Source organism: Mobula birostris, chromosome 6 (genome assembly GCF_030028105.1).
Source record: "Mobula birostris isolate sMobBir1 chromosome 6, sMobBir1.hap1, whole genome shotgun sequence".
Taxonomy (NCBI): Eukaryota; Metazoa; Chordata; class Chondrichthyes; order Myliobatiformes; family Myliobatidae; genus Mobula; species Mobula birostris.
Genome location: NC_092375.1, coordinates 70,751,534 through 70,767,913, shown reverse-complemented (window position 1 = coordinate 70,767,913; position 16,380 = coordinate 70,751,534). Strand labels below are relative to the sequence as shown.

General features: G+C 36.8%; 1 protein-coding gene across 2 annotated transcripts in view; it reads right to left on the bottom strand.

Annotated features, from left to right (window-relative positions):
- Window positions 1-16,380, bottom strand: part of ltn1 (listerin E3 ubiquitin protein ligase 1) — a 123,630-nt gene that overhangs the window by 49,248 nt on the left and 58,002 nt on the right. For both annotated transcript variants that reach the window (XM_072260606.1, XM_072260607.1), the window contains exons 14-16: window positions 5,544-5,694; window positions 948-1,101; window positions 486-687 (exon numbers count right to left, since the gene is read on the bottom strand). In XM_072260606.1, the coding sequence (XP_072116707.1) occupies window positions 486-687; window positions 948-1,101; window positions 5,544-5,694 (507 nt within the window). The remainder of the gene's footprint in view (window positions 1-485; window positions 688-947; window positions 1,102-5,543; window positions 5,695-16,380) is intronic.

The window sequence follows — 16,380 nt, the reverse complement described above, 5'->3', positions numbered from 1 at the left end:
TCTGCATTGGAATGCTTTCAAATTCTGTTAATAACATTTCATTCAATCAATAAATCAAAGTGGCTTTGACAATACAAAAAAAATTAAATTTACTCTTTTAGTAAAGAGATTTCACTGAAACATAGAGATTCAATGTTTCAGTAAAAACATTGAAATGTTCATTATAAAGACTGAAAACAAGGCTATTCCACTGAGACCACTGACTTTTAAAACAATGTCATTTTCCTCTTTAAACTGTACTTTTTTAATATAAAAAGCAGTCATTGATGGCAATAAACTCCAGCATCATATATTAAAACGTTACCCATTTTAGTATGGCTCCATAAGTTTTTTAGGTTGTCTTATTGCAAATATCAAGATATTTTCTTAACCTTCTGGACTGTAACTTTTCCATGTGTTCAAATTCACTCTAATTAATAAGTACATAAGATTTTGATGAATTATCAAAGAACACAACTTTTATTTATACTTATGTACAGACTTACTTTCTGGTATGGATATAATGGGGGAAATTTCCTTCTGTTCAGAAAAGATATTGCTTTCTAATATCTGCAATAGCACATGGCATAATAAAGTTGTGGTACATAAATGATTTGGTATCTTGTCAGAAGAGTAAATATTAAGCCCAGTGTACAATATATCCGTGTTTAGACTTATTTGTTCTTTCAGCAACACTTTACTCAGCCACTGTAAATAAAGAACACATTAAAGTTTAAGGCTTTTAGCATTAAAATTTTAGATATCATCAAGAAATATACCTAGAGTTGTAATTATACATTGCAACTCACAGTCATACAGTTACTGCACACAGACAAAATAATTGTTTGTTCTTGGTTAAAGCTACATTTTCAATTGATAAAATTGTATATAACATTAAAGAATGACCCAAGGAAGCAGATGTTAAAAAAAATGCAAGTTTGTATCTTGGGCTGAAAACTAGATATTACCTGGGATCCAAGTTTCTGCCTTAGATTTTCCCACTCAGAATGGTCTGGAGTCATACACTCAACTAATACTTTGAGATGACTGAGTGACTGAGGTTGAGTTCCTTTCAAAAGTTTATCAAGCAAAGTATGAACACAGGAAAGAAGTACCTGCAGACTTTAAAAGAAAAGAAGTGAAGTTACTGCAGCTTACGTCCAGAAGCAATTTTAATTGAAAACATTATGAATGTACTATGACTTGAAATTAATCTGAAAGTGGTGACGTACATAAAGTTACAGAGAAATCATTTTCTCAAAATGAGTCATAAATTTCTGGAATTCTTTACCCCAGAAAATAATAGAAGCTAGCTCAATAGGAATACTTAAAGTGAAGAATGATAAAAAGCTGTAGGGATCTGACACAGAGGAGACATTGAGGTCTGGGTAGTCAGCCATGATCATAGTGAATGGTGGAGCAGACCTGAGACCTATTCCTGCTCTTCTTTTTATATGTTTTTATTACAACTAGGAAAATCATTTTAAATACAAAATAGCAGTTTAAAGCAGTCAGCTTATACATGGATATTCCGAAGAAAAAGAATATCTTTTATGCAAGTAAACCCATTATGCTACCCCACATGTTCAGTGATTGATATAAATTTGTATATACACCGGTCTTCACAAAAGAAAACAATTTCTCAAATTTACAAAGAAAGATGAGGAACTACAGTAAAGATAATAGGGAGTTAAAACAAAATTGCAAAAAACAAAGAACAAATAAAGAACAGAGGAGGGATGCAATAAATGATACAAAGGATGCAAGAGTTAAGAGTATCAGAAATGTTGCAGAAAAGGAATGGGATGAGATTGTTAGAGCATTTTAATTTTCATCCTGCGGAGGACAGAAGGATGCTGCTGATGGCTAAAGTATAAGATGGAACACTAATGGTATTTGCATGAACGATTTAGAGCTTAAAAGAACTGAATACATAAGAGGACAATGCAGACATTAGAGAAGTTAAATCTAGAGATTAAAATACTGCTTTCAGAATACAGACAACCATCACAAAGGTGGTCTGGCAGTACAAGGTGGAATGAGGTGCAAAGTAGCAAAGATGTGAAGAGAATCATCAGAATAAATACTGCTCTGTAGAGAAATGAAGACGCATCATCCATTAAAAACTGAAGAATCCTCATAGAATGCCAGAGATAGCAATGTGGCACTTCATTGAGAAGATGGGATTATGGTTGATTTCCAGCATCAGGAGAATCTCTTGTGTTTAGGGTTATAGTTGTGTTACTTATGGAACAATGAGGAGGATAATCACGTAAGAACATAGCAGTTGCAGCATCAAATGAAGGTAAATTGACCAAGCTATCTAAGTAACAGAAATAAGACAAAGATGGACGTGACATCATGGAGATAGTCACTGAAGATGTGTGATTCGTGACATTGTAAGTATTTCAGAAAATAGACTGAAAAGAATTAAAACAGTTAGGAGGTTATGACATGCTAAGAAACAGACAAATAGTGCAGAGAGATTTAGTGGAAATTAGATCATTCACATTTATAGTTATCGGTGTAGTCTCTAAACAACCAAATAATGAAAGAGAGGGAACAAGGTATACAAAAAGATTAGAGAAATATGTGAATTATGTGGGAATTTTAAATACCCATTATTAATTAAACAGAAAGATGATGGGAGAAAGGAAATTATATTCCTACAAAGTATACAGAACTCTTTTCAAATCCAGTATGTAGAAGGTCTGAAAAGCCTATTTGCTATTTGCAATAAAAATGGGCAATAAACCAGAGCAAATGAAGTGAAAGTAGGGGAACGTCAGGGAAACAGTAACAATAATATACAATTGAAGATAATTGAGAATGACATTGGTTCAATGAAAATCAAGTATACAATTTAGTGTAAGCAACTCACACAAAATGCTGGAGGAACTGCCGAAAGGTCTCAGCCCAAAACGTTGACTGTGCTTTTTTCCACAGATGCCGCTTGGCCTGCTGAGTTCCTCCAGCATTTTGTGTGCGTTGCTTGGATTTCCAGCACCTGCAGATTTTCTCGTTTGCAATTTAGTGAAAAGCTTTTTCAAGGGATTGAGATCAAAATTTAGAAAGATAACATGAGTAACAAACAACAATCACCATTTCAGACATCCTACCCTGCAAAAACTCATTTCTGGGAGGTAGCACCCCCGCCCCTGCATCTCACCCCCCCCCCCCCCCGTCAACCTCCAAGGGTATACATAATACTTTGTTTAGTGATTTTGTCTAATCTGTAAACCAAGTTGGGTACATGCAAAAAATGTGACATTAAAATATGTGCTTACATTATATTATATTACCATGTTTATTCCATTACAACTTTAAGCAAGTCTACAGGGAGTTTGGCCTCATCACGTAGGACATCAATAGAGTAGCTCCTTAGCAGCTAGCCAGCTAGTTTAAATAATGTTAGCTATGCTGATGAATGAATGATACCTGTTAAACTCACCTCAACATGCTTTTACATTGTAACCCACCATGGGCAATAGAAAATTCACTGTTGCAAACAGTGCAGCAAGCAACGCAGTCATTATTTTTGAGGTCAACTGTAAAGCCCGCCCAACAGAGAAAGCTGATAGGTCCACTTAGCACGAAGAGAGACTAATCAGGATGCTCGTTCTCCCTCTCAAAAAAAAAATCGATTTCCATGATATAGCAGATAATTTCGGGACGTCAGGGAGCCACATCAATATGCGGGAGATTCCTGGAACTTCCAGGAGAGGTGGGATGTCTGCCATTTATATCATCAAATGTATTTACTGTTGTTTAATCTAATGACCTACACAACTTTATGGATGACTATATCACCAATGATGCAAAAGGAAAACTAAAAATGAAACTTTTAAGATAGAATAGAGCAGGGGTCCCCAACCTTTTTTGCAGCCAGGACAGGTTTAATAATGACAATATTCCTGCGGACCGGCCGACCAGTGGGGTGGGGGGGGGGGGGGCGTGTTCAAGTAGGATTAAACTCACCTCAACAGGGCCTTTACTGTTAAGGTTGCCAACTTTCTCACTCCCAAATAAGGGACAAAAGTAGCAGTCAAATCCCAGGACACTTGTGTTTACCCCACAAAGGACTACCATGACCATGAAGCCTTGCACGTGCACCTGTGTGCGCATGTGTGACATGCGCATATGTGACATTCGCATGCGCGTACGTGTCGATTTTTTTCCCACAAATCGGTTTTGATTTAATCTTCCCAACTACACTGTACATACATTATTTCTACTTTATATAGGCTGTGTATTTATCATATCATTCCTGCTTTTACTATATTTTAGTGTTATTTTCAGTTTTATGTGTTATTTGGTATGATTTGTTAGGTTATTTTTTGGGTCCGGGAACACTCAAAACTTGTTCCCATATAAATTAATGGTAATTACTTCTTTGCTTCACGCCATTTTGGCACGAAAGGTTTCATAGGAACGCTCTACCTTAGCAGGAGAAATACGGGACAAGGGCGGTCCCGTATGGGACAAACCAATTTAGACCAATATACAGGATGTCCTGGCAAATATGGGACAGTTGGCAACCCTATGTTCAAATTCAACAGTGCGTGACAGGGAATGAGGAAAGGTGCAGCTGACTCATATCGTTTCCTCGCAGCCCGGTGGTTGAGGACCACTGGTATAGAGAACTAAAGAACTTTAAAGACAAAAGATAATTTCAAGGTTGCCAAATCAAAAATAGACATTCTGGAGGGAAAAGAATTAGAACCTCCAGGACACCAGAGCTAAAACAGTTGTTTACTTTCACTCAGAACTGTTAGTGTGAATGCTATTTATGATTGAATCACCCACTTCAGCATTCAAAGAATTTACATTAAGTAGTATAAAGTAGAAAATTATATTTGCAAAAACCACATTGATACTTGCCTTTATCTCTCCAACTCATTTAAAAAAATAAATCTTAAAGCATTTTTCCTTACAAATTTAATTGGTCACCACTTTTTCCACAAGAGATGGGTACTTTCAAAACTTTAATTAATATAGCTTCAATTCAGCTTTCATTTGTAATGAATTACTTCTATTCTTCAGGGTCAGCATATTGCGCTTAATAGTATGTATTTCTCCTTTCACTTGTCTTCATTGATTTACAATATATTGCAACGTTACTGGTGACTAGCTTTTGAAGGCAAATCTCTCAAAATTAATTTCTAGATCACCAAATTACCTGTTTCTTTAATTATATAACTCTAATTTATGATGTCTTATGCTAAACACTTAATATTCAAGTTGCAGTTTTGAATAATTTGAACATTAAACAGCAAAATATTTGCATGCAATAAGGTAATTGCATAGCTAGAGGCAATAATCTTATCATCACACTACAGCTGGACTTCTGCACATAATTCACATGAACATGATCTTATGAACAACTAGAATAGTCACAAAAGCATACAGTAATGCATTGTTTCACATTAATTTAGAATACATGCATAAGGATCAAGCATATATAGCTTTACACAAAGGTTAAATGTGTTTTTGCTGTTTATGGCTTAGCTTCTTAAATGAAGTAAATGCAAGTGAAAAGCAATACTATTTATTTAAAAAAATACCTTTTTACATCCACTGTTGATGTTTGCACCTGACTTTTCAACCATGTTGCAGAGCTATGAAAGAAACCACATTTTCTTAAATGTCCTTGTTGATTGATTAATGAAGTTAATCCCAGCAACCAAGTCTGCTCTAGCTTATGCAAAACAGCATCTACAACAGAAAGAAAAAGGATTGTAAATCAATATGCTATAATATTATTCACTCACTTATGTTTATTCTGAGATTTAGGAACTTTTCTTCTAAAATGATAGCTTACACAAACAAAACAGTCATGACTATACTGGGAATATAGTGGGCCACTGAGGACACAACCTCGTGGAGTGCCAGTGTTTAGAATAATCATGGTGGAGGTTTTGCTGCTCAAGCTTATCGAATGCAGTCTATTGGTAAGTAAGTCAAGAATCTAGTTGCTGATGGAGGTTTTGACTCCCCGGGTCCAGAGTTTGGAGATAAATTTGCTTGGTATTATAGTATTGAAGGCGGAGCTGTAATCAAAAAACAATAGCCTGACATAGGTGTCTTTACTGTCCAGATGCTTCAGAGACAATGGTAACGCTATGGAGATAGCATCCACCATAGACATATTTCAGTAGTAAGAGGAACTGCAGTAGGTCAAGGTTATCTGGAAGGCTGGAGTTAATGGGTGCCATGACCAGCCTTTCAAAGCACTTTAGGATGGGAGAATTCAGAGCCATTGGGTGGTAGTTGTTAAGGCACATTATTTTGTTTTTCTTAGGTACAAGAACAAACTGAAGCTGGAGAGATTTAAAATATCTGCAAATAACCCCATCAGCTGCTCTGCACATGATCCAAGGGCATTGTCAGGAACGCCACCCAGACCAGATGCTTTCTGCAGATTCACTGGATGCTTTTGGTGATGTGTGGCGACATACTCATTCCCTTTTGTTCTAAACATGCATTGAATGCATTAAGCTTATCAGGAAGGGATGTGCTGTTGTCACCAATACTGCCTGACTTCATTTTATAGCCTGTTATAACATGCAAGGCCTGCCACAACTGATGGCTGGTCTGGAGCTTGATTTTGGACTAGTACTGTCTTTTAGCATCTCTGATAACTTTACAGAGGTCCTATCTTGAATCCTTGTAAGCCTTAGGATCACCTGATTTTAATATTGCAAACCTAATCTTCAGTAGCAAGTGAATCTCCTAGTTCTTCCATGGTTTCTGGTTACAAATACTTAGATTGTGTTCTTTGGTACACAGTCCTCCATACACTTGCTGATTTCAGTATGATTAAGTGACAACAAACTTCTTCAGTGTACTATTTGTTTTATCTGTAACATTTTAAACAATTTTTTTCAATAAGAGCAACATCAGAGAATATATCCTTAAAGTACGCCGCCTGTTAAATTGCTGAATAGTTCAAAGAAATTTTGACTTCAACAACCTGTCAGTATTAAAATGCTTTTCCTCTACAGCAAAACCTGGCAAAGCAAAGGCATAGTAGTTGTAATGGGCTGCAGTTCCAAAAAAGAACTAAGAGGCATGGTTTAACGTGCATTACAATAATTCAATAGGCTGGGATCTACGTGGTCTGCATGATTGACTGTACTGCTATCTACATTATAGTCCAAATGCTTGCAGACCATTTCAATCAGGATTCAAGTGAAATTTTCTACCAGTAAACAACCAAATGAAGACAGACAGATGTATTAAATATGATTGAGAGTGTTTACTTTCTGTATGAGAAACTGAATATACCCATTCATCAAAATAATGAATGTTAAATACATCATTGCTCTTCTAACCATATTGGTAACAATATCATCAGTATGCGAAGGTAAGTGCTGCATTTTACTATGTTCAATACAATATTACAGAACATCAAGTGCAAATTGTAATCAAAACCAAGATAAACAGCATTTTTAACTGTGCTGAAATCATTTACTGCGTCACAAAGTAATACCAGTCTTCAAAGCATTGTTCCTGTGGTTAGCTTGCAATTGATAATGGTATAAAGTTACAGGGATATTGACATCATTTTAACCCTTATTTAAATCTTTCTGCAATTTAAATATGCAGAGTTAGGCTTTGGAAGTTAATGGCAACATATTCAAAATTCCGCAATAATCTATAGACCTTATTATAAATTTGCAATGTGTTTGAAACTAGCCATATTCTTATTGTTTTATCGATGATACATTTTTAAGAGTCACAGCATCCCATCAAATCCTGAATGATTTATTTATTCCTTTGTTAGGATTCCAGCAGTTTGGGCGTTGGGCACAAAAACAGCCTACAGTAGATGCTGGTCAATCAGTAAACCGTATCATTCGATGTTCAGGATGCAATCACTCGGCTACGAAACAAAATAAACGCACCCGACCTAAACTCTCTCGCAAAAGTCCACTGCCTTTCTAAAATCAGGTAATAAAATCCTGAACGAATGCCTTCTCTGATTATTGCTTAGGTTGAAGTATTAACATTTTGCTAAGGAAGAATAAGCAACAGGCATAGAAAACATTGAAATAAAAAATAGTTCTTAAAAAATCATAAAGCTTGGAGGGGCAGGGGGGGTGGGAATCAGGTGTTCCTAACAATCAGAACTTTTAATGAGATCTTTACTAATAGTCAAAGGTAAAAAAAAAGTTGGTAATGGAAGCAAAAAAATCCCCCGCGGAACCAAGGGTGTTTTTTTTTAATTAAGATGGAGCAAACTAAGGACAGACTGGAAAGCACTCATCACAATTTGTATTATAGTCACTTAAAAGAGAAGATCAAAAATAATCCATTTTGCCAGAACTGTAATGCATTAGCAATCCTAGCTTGCAGATCAACAAAAAATAAAAATCAAAAAGTCAGGCAGGCAAAATACTTCCTAATCATTCAGATACTACCTTTGCTACAAGGGGAAAATGCAAAGATAACAAGAAATGAATATAAGTTAAGAAAACGTATGTTTAAAGTAATTGTTATTAACTAGTGACTATTATTCAAGAAAAAAAGTAACAAATTATTTTACCTACTATGACATTTTAAATCCACTACTGGACCAATGTGGGACTGTAGCTTGTAGAGAAGAGAAATATTTATTCAAGCTTTTAGCCATGCCATCTGAGATGGATAGGAACAGAGAAAAATCTATTTCACAACAGGAGGAAGGAAACAGTGACATAATGTTTCTTTCATGCTATTCCAACAAGTTATCTGGTAATTTAAAATAAAGTCACCAGGATGCCTCCTAAACCAAAGTGATACACTGTTCAGTTTACATGGACAAAGAGAAGATTAAAAAGTGCAGTGATGCAAATTGATTTCTCCCCCCACAAGTGGCTTTTATATGGTAAGATCTGTGCCTGGAAAGTAGTTGAGCAGTGCATAGGCAGGCACACAGTAAGACAATAATTTGCTTTTTACCATCAGAACCATAGCAACCTCTTGTAGTCATTTTTTACTTAGAAAGGAATTTGGGTTTGGAATACAGGGCCAGTATTGTACAGCTGGGCTTGTTGTTCAACTTACTGCAGTAACAATAAAACAAAGCCACTTTTATAAATTTAATCATAATTTCTCTTCTTTTTTTTCCCTCTCTTCCCTTCAGGCACACTACTGCACCCAGTACTTCTTTACTGCAAACATCATGTTCTGTGCTATCTACCAACAGAACAAGGAAGGACAAACATCTGTTTACTATCTCTTTGAGAAATACAATCTTCATTTCTGTTGAGATGCAGAAGATAGCAGTTTCAGCTGTCTCTAATACAGCTGCAGAAGGATCCAAATTTTCCAGTTGTGAATCTGCCACTTGAGTGAATATAATGAAAAGGGCAACAGAAAATGTAACATGCTTTGAGACATGCTGTACACAACAGACAACCACCATGCTTTTTTTTTTACATACACTCCAGGAGACCAATTCTATCTGTAAGCAAGACATTTTCTATCAGCTATTCCTTGCAACATACCCAGTAGATTATGAATAATTAAAATGGTCTAGAGACAGCTTTAAAAATAGTAATCACCTGACATTTAAAAATACCAATAATAGTGTCCAAGAAAATGTCATGAAAAATGACTGCATAAGTGAAATATTGTCAGTTGCAGAAAATCTACTTGAATTATTTATGGTCCATTTAAAGCAGGATAAATGGTAGCAAACCAGAATTAAAATATTATTGAAGATTTAGATCTCATTATTATACAATATTACACATTTATACTTCACTATTTTCTATGATGAGATTTTAAATAATGTAAATTCTTCCTTAATACACTCTGCAGCTGCTGTTTTACATAAAATTCAAAGCAACAAAATGTATCGAACATTTAAAATTTCTGTCACCCTCTTAAATTGGTGAACAGTAAACTGGGTAGAAATATAATTTAGAATATTCATAAAATAATTTATCTTCAAATAACTAAATTAACTTAAATATTGCAAATTTCATTAGTTAAGTTTGCAACTTTTATTAATATTTTTAAATATGTCCATTGCTTGCTTTTTAAGCACCTCATACTTTGTCATCTAATTTTAGAACTTAAATTATTATCAATTTAGACTATTCATACTGTGTTCCATGGACTAATTAGTTCTTTCACTTCCAGGATGAATGGTAATGAATTTTATTAGAATAATACATTCATAAATTAAACTCATTTTTGATGTCAAAATTAATTCCAGAGCTGACACCTGCTAAGTCAATGGGGCACAGAAATTTATTTCTTTATTTCTTGTATTTGGCCTGATATTATAGTTCTAACCTGATTCTTCCAATGTTTAATTTGGTACCTGACCACAAATTATCTCTCTTGTAGTTAATGATAGCCAAACATTGATAGACAGCTCATAAGATGTGATTTTAATCATTGCCAGTACAGAAGTGGCCATCTTATTTTGTACCTCAAGGATTCTGCATGAGCTCTTTCAGAACAATAACAAAATCATCTCACTAGATTATCAGTATCATTATCCCTGATCATTTCCTTGCAATCCAAACTGTACAGTCATAACGTTCTATCAATTATATCAAGAACTGAATAAAACTTCCTGCAGTTATCAAAATAAAACTACTTTTTCTCAAGGATTCTGCATTAAAGAAAATTGATAAACTGCTTCCTTTACAGAAATTGAATCCATGGCTTTTGGATGCCTTAAATCATAGAGGCTGAGAAAAGGAAATGATGAAATCATCAGCAGATCAACCAGTATTTGTAATGAAGAAAATACATGTTATTATTACCCTCAGAATGGAAAAACTTATATAGATAACAAGCACTTAAAAATTAAGTTTAATAAATTAAAGAAGAATTTTTTTTAAAAATGTGTTTGAGAGGAGCTGTTAAAATCTGTCCTTCTTCCTTTGGAATTACCTTTATCAACTTATCTGTGATAATTCTTACAATCCACTGCAGTTGAAGTACTCTTGCCAATGCACTGGAACAGAAATTTGGTGAGGATGACTATTGCTACATTACACGAAGATTTTCATCTTGCTATGGCAGTAAAACAACACCTCAATGACCGCTTTTATAACATCTGAAACAAGTCCAGTACATACTATTCAAGTTTGTTAACAATCACGAGATTTTCCTCTTAGAACCTCCAACCCAATTAGTCAATTTCTGTTATGTTTTGTAACTCCAAAACATAAAAACTAATTGAACGGAAAACAAGGAAGCTGAGAAGGCAAGTCTAACATTTTTTTTTACCTTAAGCAAAGCGTGTATATATCGCATGGTGGCATAATGACGACTGCCAATTACATACTTTTACATACAATCCGCAATGCAGTATGTAAACAAGAATGCTTAATCAAATACATTTACATTATTACTCAAATATTAATATTACATGCACATTTTTCCCTGCTTAGCTATATACTCCAATTTAATACAGAATACATCACAACTATCTACGTAATACAACTGCTATATTAAAGTTTTAATCGCTGTGGAGAATTTCTTTCTCTTGTGGGATAACGTCTCTCCTGACAAGTGAGTTCACTCTGCTTGACAGATGAGACCTGTGGTTGTGAAATCGTCTCAGGTTCTGACGCCTCCTCCATGGTGTTTGCAGAGTTGACTCTGGCGCTGCAGGAAGTAGTTCTGACAGCTCTGGCGTTGTCTCTGGACATCTTGTCCCCAACACTGCATGGCAAGTTTCACTGGGCAATGTGGATGATATTATGTGAGTACAGTATCAGACGTCACCATTTCCTTTACCTTTCGGAAAGCCACCTCACACTACATTGTCCATTGCCATTTCTTCCCGATCTGTTTGAGGAGTGGAGCACGGTAGTCGGGTTTGGCAGGAGCCTGTTATAGTAATTGACAAATCCTAAAGGACTGCAACTGTGTCATGTCCATTGGCTTAGGTGTGACATTTTCATTTATTTTACCCTTGATAGGTTTGACTTTTCTAATTCCATCCTTGAACACAATTGTGGCATCATCCAATACCTTTTCTAATTTGCTTTCAGTTGACTCTATTACAGGGCATGTGGCTTGCAAATGGTGGATGGATCTCCAATCAAGTTGTAGTTGTCTTAGCCATCACACACCCACAATGCTGGCCCTGCTGTTTTTACTACATACAAGCCCAATGTGGCTTATAGGTTGTTGAATTTCACTGTTAAGAATAGCATTCCCACAGGAATTATCTTTTCTCCAGTACAAGTTCTTAGTGGGATATCTGCAGGCTTTATAAAGTCTCAATGTTACATCCTTGCTTTTACATTCTAATCCTCTTGAAACGAATGCTAACATCGCATTTGACTTCCTCATCACAGACTCAACCTTAAGGGAATCCTGCACAAGGCCTTCCAAGTCATTTTGCACCTCAGATTTTTGTACTTTCTATTTAGAAAATAGTGAACCCTTTCATTTCTTCTACCAAAGTTCATGACCACACACTTCCCGACACTGTATTCCACCTGCCACTTCTTTGCCCATTCTCCCACTTCCTCAAAACTACCTGCCCCTCCACCTATCTTTGTATCGCTTGCAAACTTTGCAACAGAGCCGTCAATTCCATTATCCAAATCATTGACCAATAACATAAAAGGAATTGGTCCCAACACAGACCACTGTGGAACACCGCAAGTCAACCAGCCAACCAGAAAAGGCTCCCTTTATTCCCCACTCTTTGCTTCCTGACAATCAGCCACTGCTTTATCCATGATAGAAATTTTTCAATAGTACCTTGGACTAGTAGCTTGTAAACAGTCTCGTATGTGGCACCTTGTCAAAGACCTTCTAAAAACCCAAGTACACAACATCAACCGATTCTCCTCTGTCTACCTTGCTTGTTATTTCTTTAAAGAATTCCAACAGGTTTGTCAAGCAAGAATTTCCCTTGAGGAAACCATGCTGACCACGGCCTGTTGTATCATGTGCCTCCAAGTACCCTGAAAATACATCCTTAACAATAGTCTGCAACATCTTTCCAACCACTGAGGTCAGAGGAACTGGTCTATAAATATTCTTTCTTCTGCTTCTCTCCCTTCCCATTTATCTGAAGGAAGAGATTCTCAGCCTGAAAGTTAACTAGTGCAAGTTTTTCCTTAATTGTTACTCATAATTTGAATATTTTAATTATTTAATTAAAGTTTCATTAAGTTATTTTGAACAATCTGAAGGAAATTTAATCACTTAAAAATATTTTTCATGATTAAAAATGTCAGGGGCAATCTTGAGCAATATGCCACCTTAGATCCCATTGTGCCTCCCAGGTTTAGAGGGTCAACTCTATTTAGCCACTGCATCTGGTCCAGGTAATCTTGTATAATTGAGAACCACAGCTAGAGAGTTGGATACAACTTTATTATTCCACCCTTGACACCTGATTTGTGTTCAAACACCTCAAAGGAATACATGTCAGGGTAATCTGTTAGTTTTTTTTAATCTGTAATTTTATATGTGCCTGATTACAAGCAACAAAAAAAAGCATTTAAATTCTGCTATCTCCAACTGATGACTAACTACTGGGTCATTCTAAAATTCTGTGTTTAATTTTAAATTTGTAGATTATTTGTGTATATACTGTATATATTGGTGTAGTTATATATGAAAAGTGCTTGACTGTATATTATTCATATTCTGCTATATCACTAAAACTGAGGACTATTTCAAAATAATCACTTCAATTATTGAAATGTCTTCTGTAACTATATCAATAGAATAAAAATCAAGGTTTCAGACCTAAAAACTGCATTGAAAATATTTACTTTATACACTATTAAAAACAATCTCAAATTCTGGGAGCTGAATTGGTGAATAGATGAGAAAATACTATCACTACAAAATGAAAGGCTCTGAACTTCCCTTTATTAAACACTGAGTAGAATTCATGTAAAGCTATGCTAATTTCTAAAAAATTAAAGAAGATCTAGTTTAGAAAAATAATAAACATGAGAAATTCTGCAGATGCTGGAAATCCAAAGCATCACACACAAAATGCTGGAGGAACTCAGCAGATCAGGCAACATCTATCGAAAAGAATAAACAGATGGCATTTCAGGCTGAGACCACTCTGCAGGACTGGAAAGGAATGGGGAAGATACCAGAATAAAAAAGTAGAGGGGAAGGAAAGGAGGATAGCTAAAAGGTGTAAGGTGAAGCCAGGAGGGTGGGAGAGGTAGCCTCACTAATCTGGATTAATGATTTACTAGCTGCTTCAAAGAAATAATATACCTCTATGAAGAATTGACATTTTCTTGGACTGAGCAGTGCCCATTTGGAGATCGGAAGCCTGAGAAGACATACTTCACTCATGTTCACTGATTCAGTAGAAAAGGCAGTGGCTCTCGGCAGTTTGGTGCTTTGAGCAGTGCCCAATTGGAGTCCGGAAGCCTGAGAAGACGGTGAACTGTGATTGAGTAGAAAAGGCAATGACTGGTAGCAGTTTGCAGCTTTGCGCTGTGGCCAATTAGCCTTCAGGACTGATTGACAAGAACAAATTCAAGGCAGGGGCAAGTGGAGTGGCCATCACTGGAGTGGACAGAGTTAGAATGGGGTTTTTGAGGCTTTAGCTCTTCAAAGCTTGAGTGAGGAGAGGCTTCAGTCAGAGAAGGCAAAAATAGCTGTAGGTAGAATTCCATCCCCTCCCCCCAGTGTTCGTTGCTTTTCCTTCTTTATAGTTGCTCAGTTAGGAACAGTAGAGATGCCATGCAGGACAGTGGAATGCTCCACTTGCGGGATGTGGGAAAGCAGGGAGACCTCCAGTGTCCTTGATGACTACACCTGCGAACTGTGCATCCAGTTGAATTGGATAAACTCCAGATCAATTGAGAGGCTGATGGATTGATAGACAGGACATGTAGAGAGGGAGATAAATCCAAGGTGCAGGACACAAGAGGTTGGTGACAGTCAGGAAGGTGGAAGGGGTTAATCAGCCAGTGAAGAGTACTCCTGTGGCCATCCCCCTCAACAAAAGGTATACCACTTTGGATACTGTTGGAGGGGAGAGAATGACCTAGCAGAGGAAAGTCACAGCAATCAGGTCTCTGCAGTCTGACTCTGCGGTTCAAAAGGGAAAGGGGCAGAAGAGTCAAGCTGCGGTGATAGGGGATTCATTAGGGGAACAGAAAGGAGCTTCTGTGGATAAGGACAAGATTCCTGAATGGTATATTGCCTCCTGGAAGCCAGGATTCAGGATATCTCAGTCCAAGCCTTCAGTATTCTTAAGTGGGAGGGTGAACAACCAGAGGTTGTGGTCCATGTAGGTACCAATGACAAAGGTAGGAAGACTGAAGACATTCTGCAAGGTAACTTCAGGGAGTTAGGTGCTAAGATAAAGGGCAGGACCTCCAGGATTGTGATTTTAGGATTGCCACCCATGCCATGTGCAGAAAAAGGAAGATTACACACGTGGCTAACGATTTGGTGTAGGAGGTACTTTGCATCTAGTGGTCACAATGCCATTACTTTCTAAGTAAACATGCAAAAAGATAGGTCTGGTCCATGGGTTGAGATTCTAAATTGGAGAAAGGCCAATTGTGATAGCATCAGAAAGGATCTGGCAAGTGTGGATTGGGACAGGCTGTTTTCTGGCAAATGTGTACTTCGTAAGTGGGAGGCCTTCAAAAGTTAAATTTTGAGAGTACAAAGCTTGCATGTGCCTGTCAGAAGAAAAAGGTAGGATGTTAGAGGTGTGGGAAACCTTGGTTTTCAAGAGATAATTAGGCCTTGGTTAAGAAAATAAATAGGTGCATTGCAGGCATAGACAAGTAGGAGCAAGTGATGTGCTAATGGAGTATAAGAAATGCAAGAGAATACTGGCAAAATGAACCAGGAGGGCTAAAAGGCAGCATGAAGTTGCCTTAGTAGTCAAGGCAATAGATAATCTTAAAGGATTCTACAGATATGTTAAAGAGCAAAAGGATTGCAAGGGACAAAGTTGGACCTCTGAAAGGTCAGAATGGTAATTCATGCATGGAACCAAAAGAGATGGGGGAGATCTTAAATGATTTTTTTGCATCTGTATTTACTCAGGAGATGGGCAGAGTTTACAGAAGGAGATGTTTGCTTTCTTGAGGCAAATTAGGATGGATAAATCCCCAGGGCCTGACAAGGTGTTCCCTCGGGACCTGCAGGAGGCAAGTGCAGAAATTGCTGGGGCTCTAACAGAAATAATTAAATCATCCTTAGTGACAGGGGAGATGCCAGAGGATTGAAGGATAGCCAAAGTTGTTCCACCATTTAAGAAAGGCTCTAAAAATACACCAGGGAATTATAGGCTGGTGAGCCCGACGTCAGTAGTGGTAAAGTTATTGAAGGGTATCCTGAGGGACCAGATACAGGAGTATATGTTAGACATGGATTGGTTAAGGAAAGGCAGCATGGCTTCGTGCATGGTAGCTTGTCCCTAACCAATCT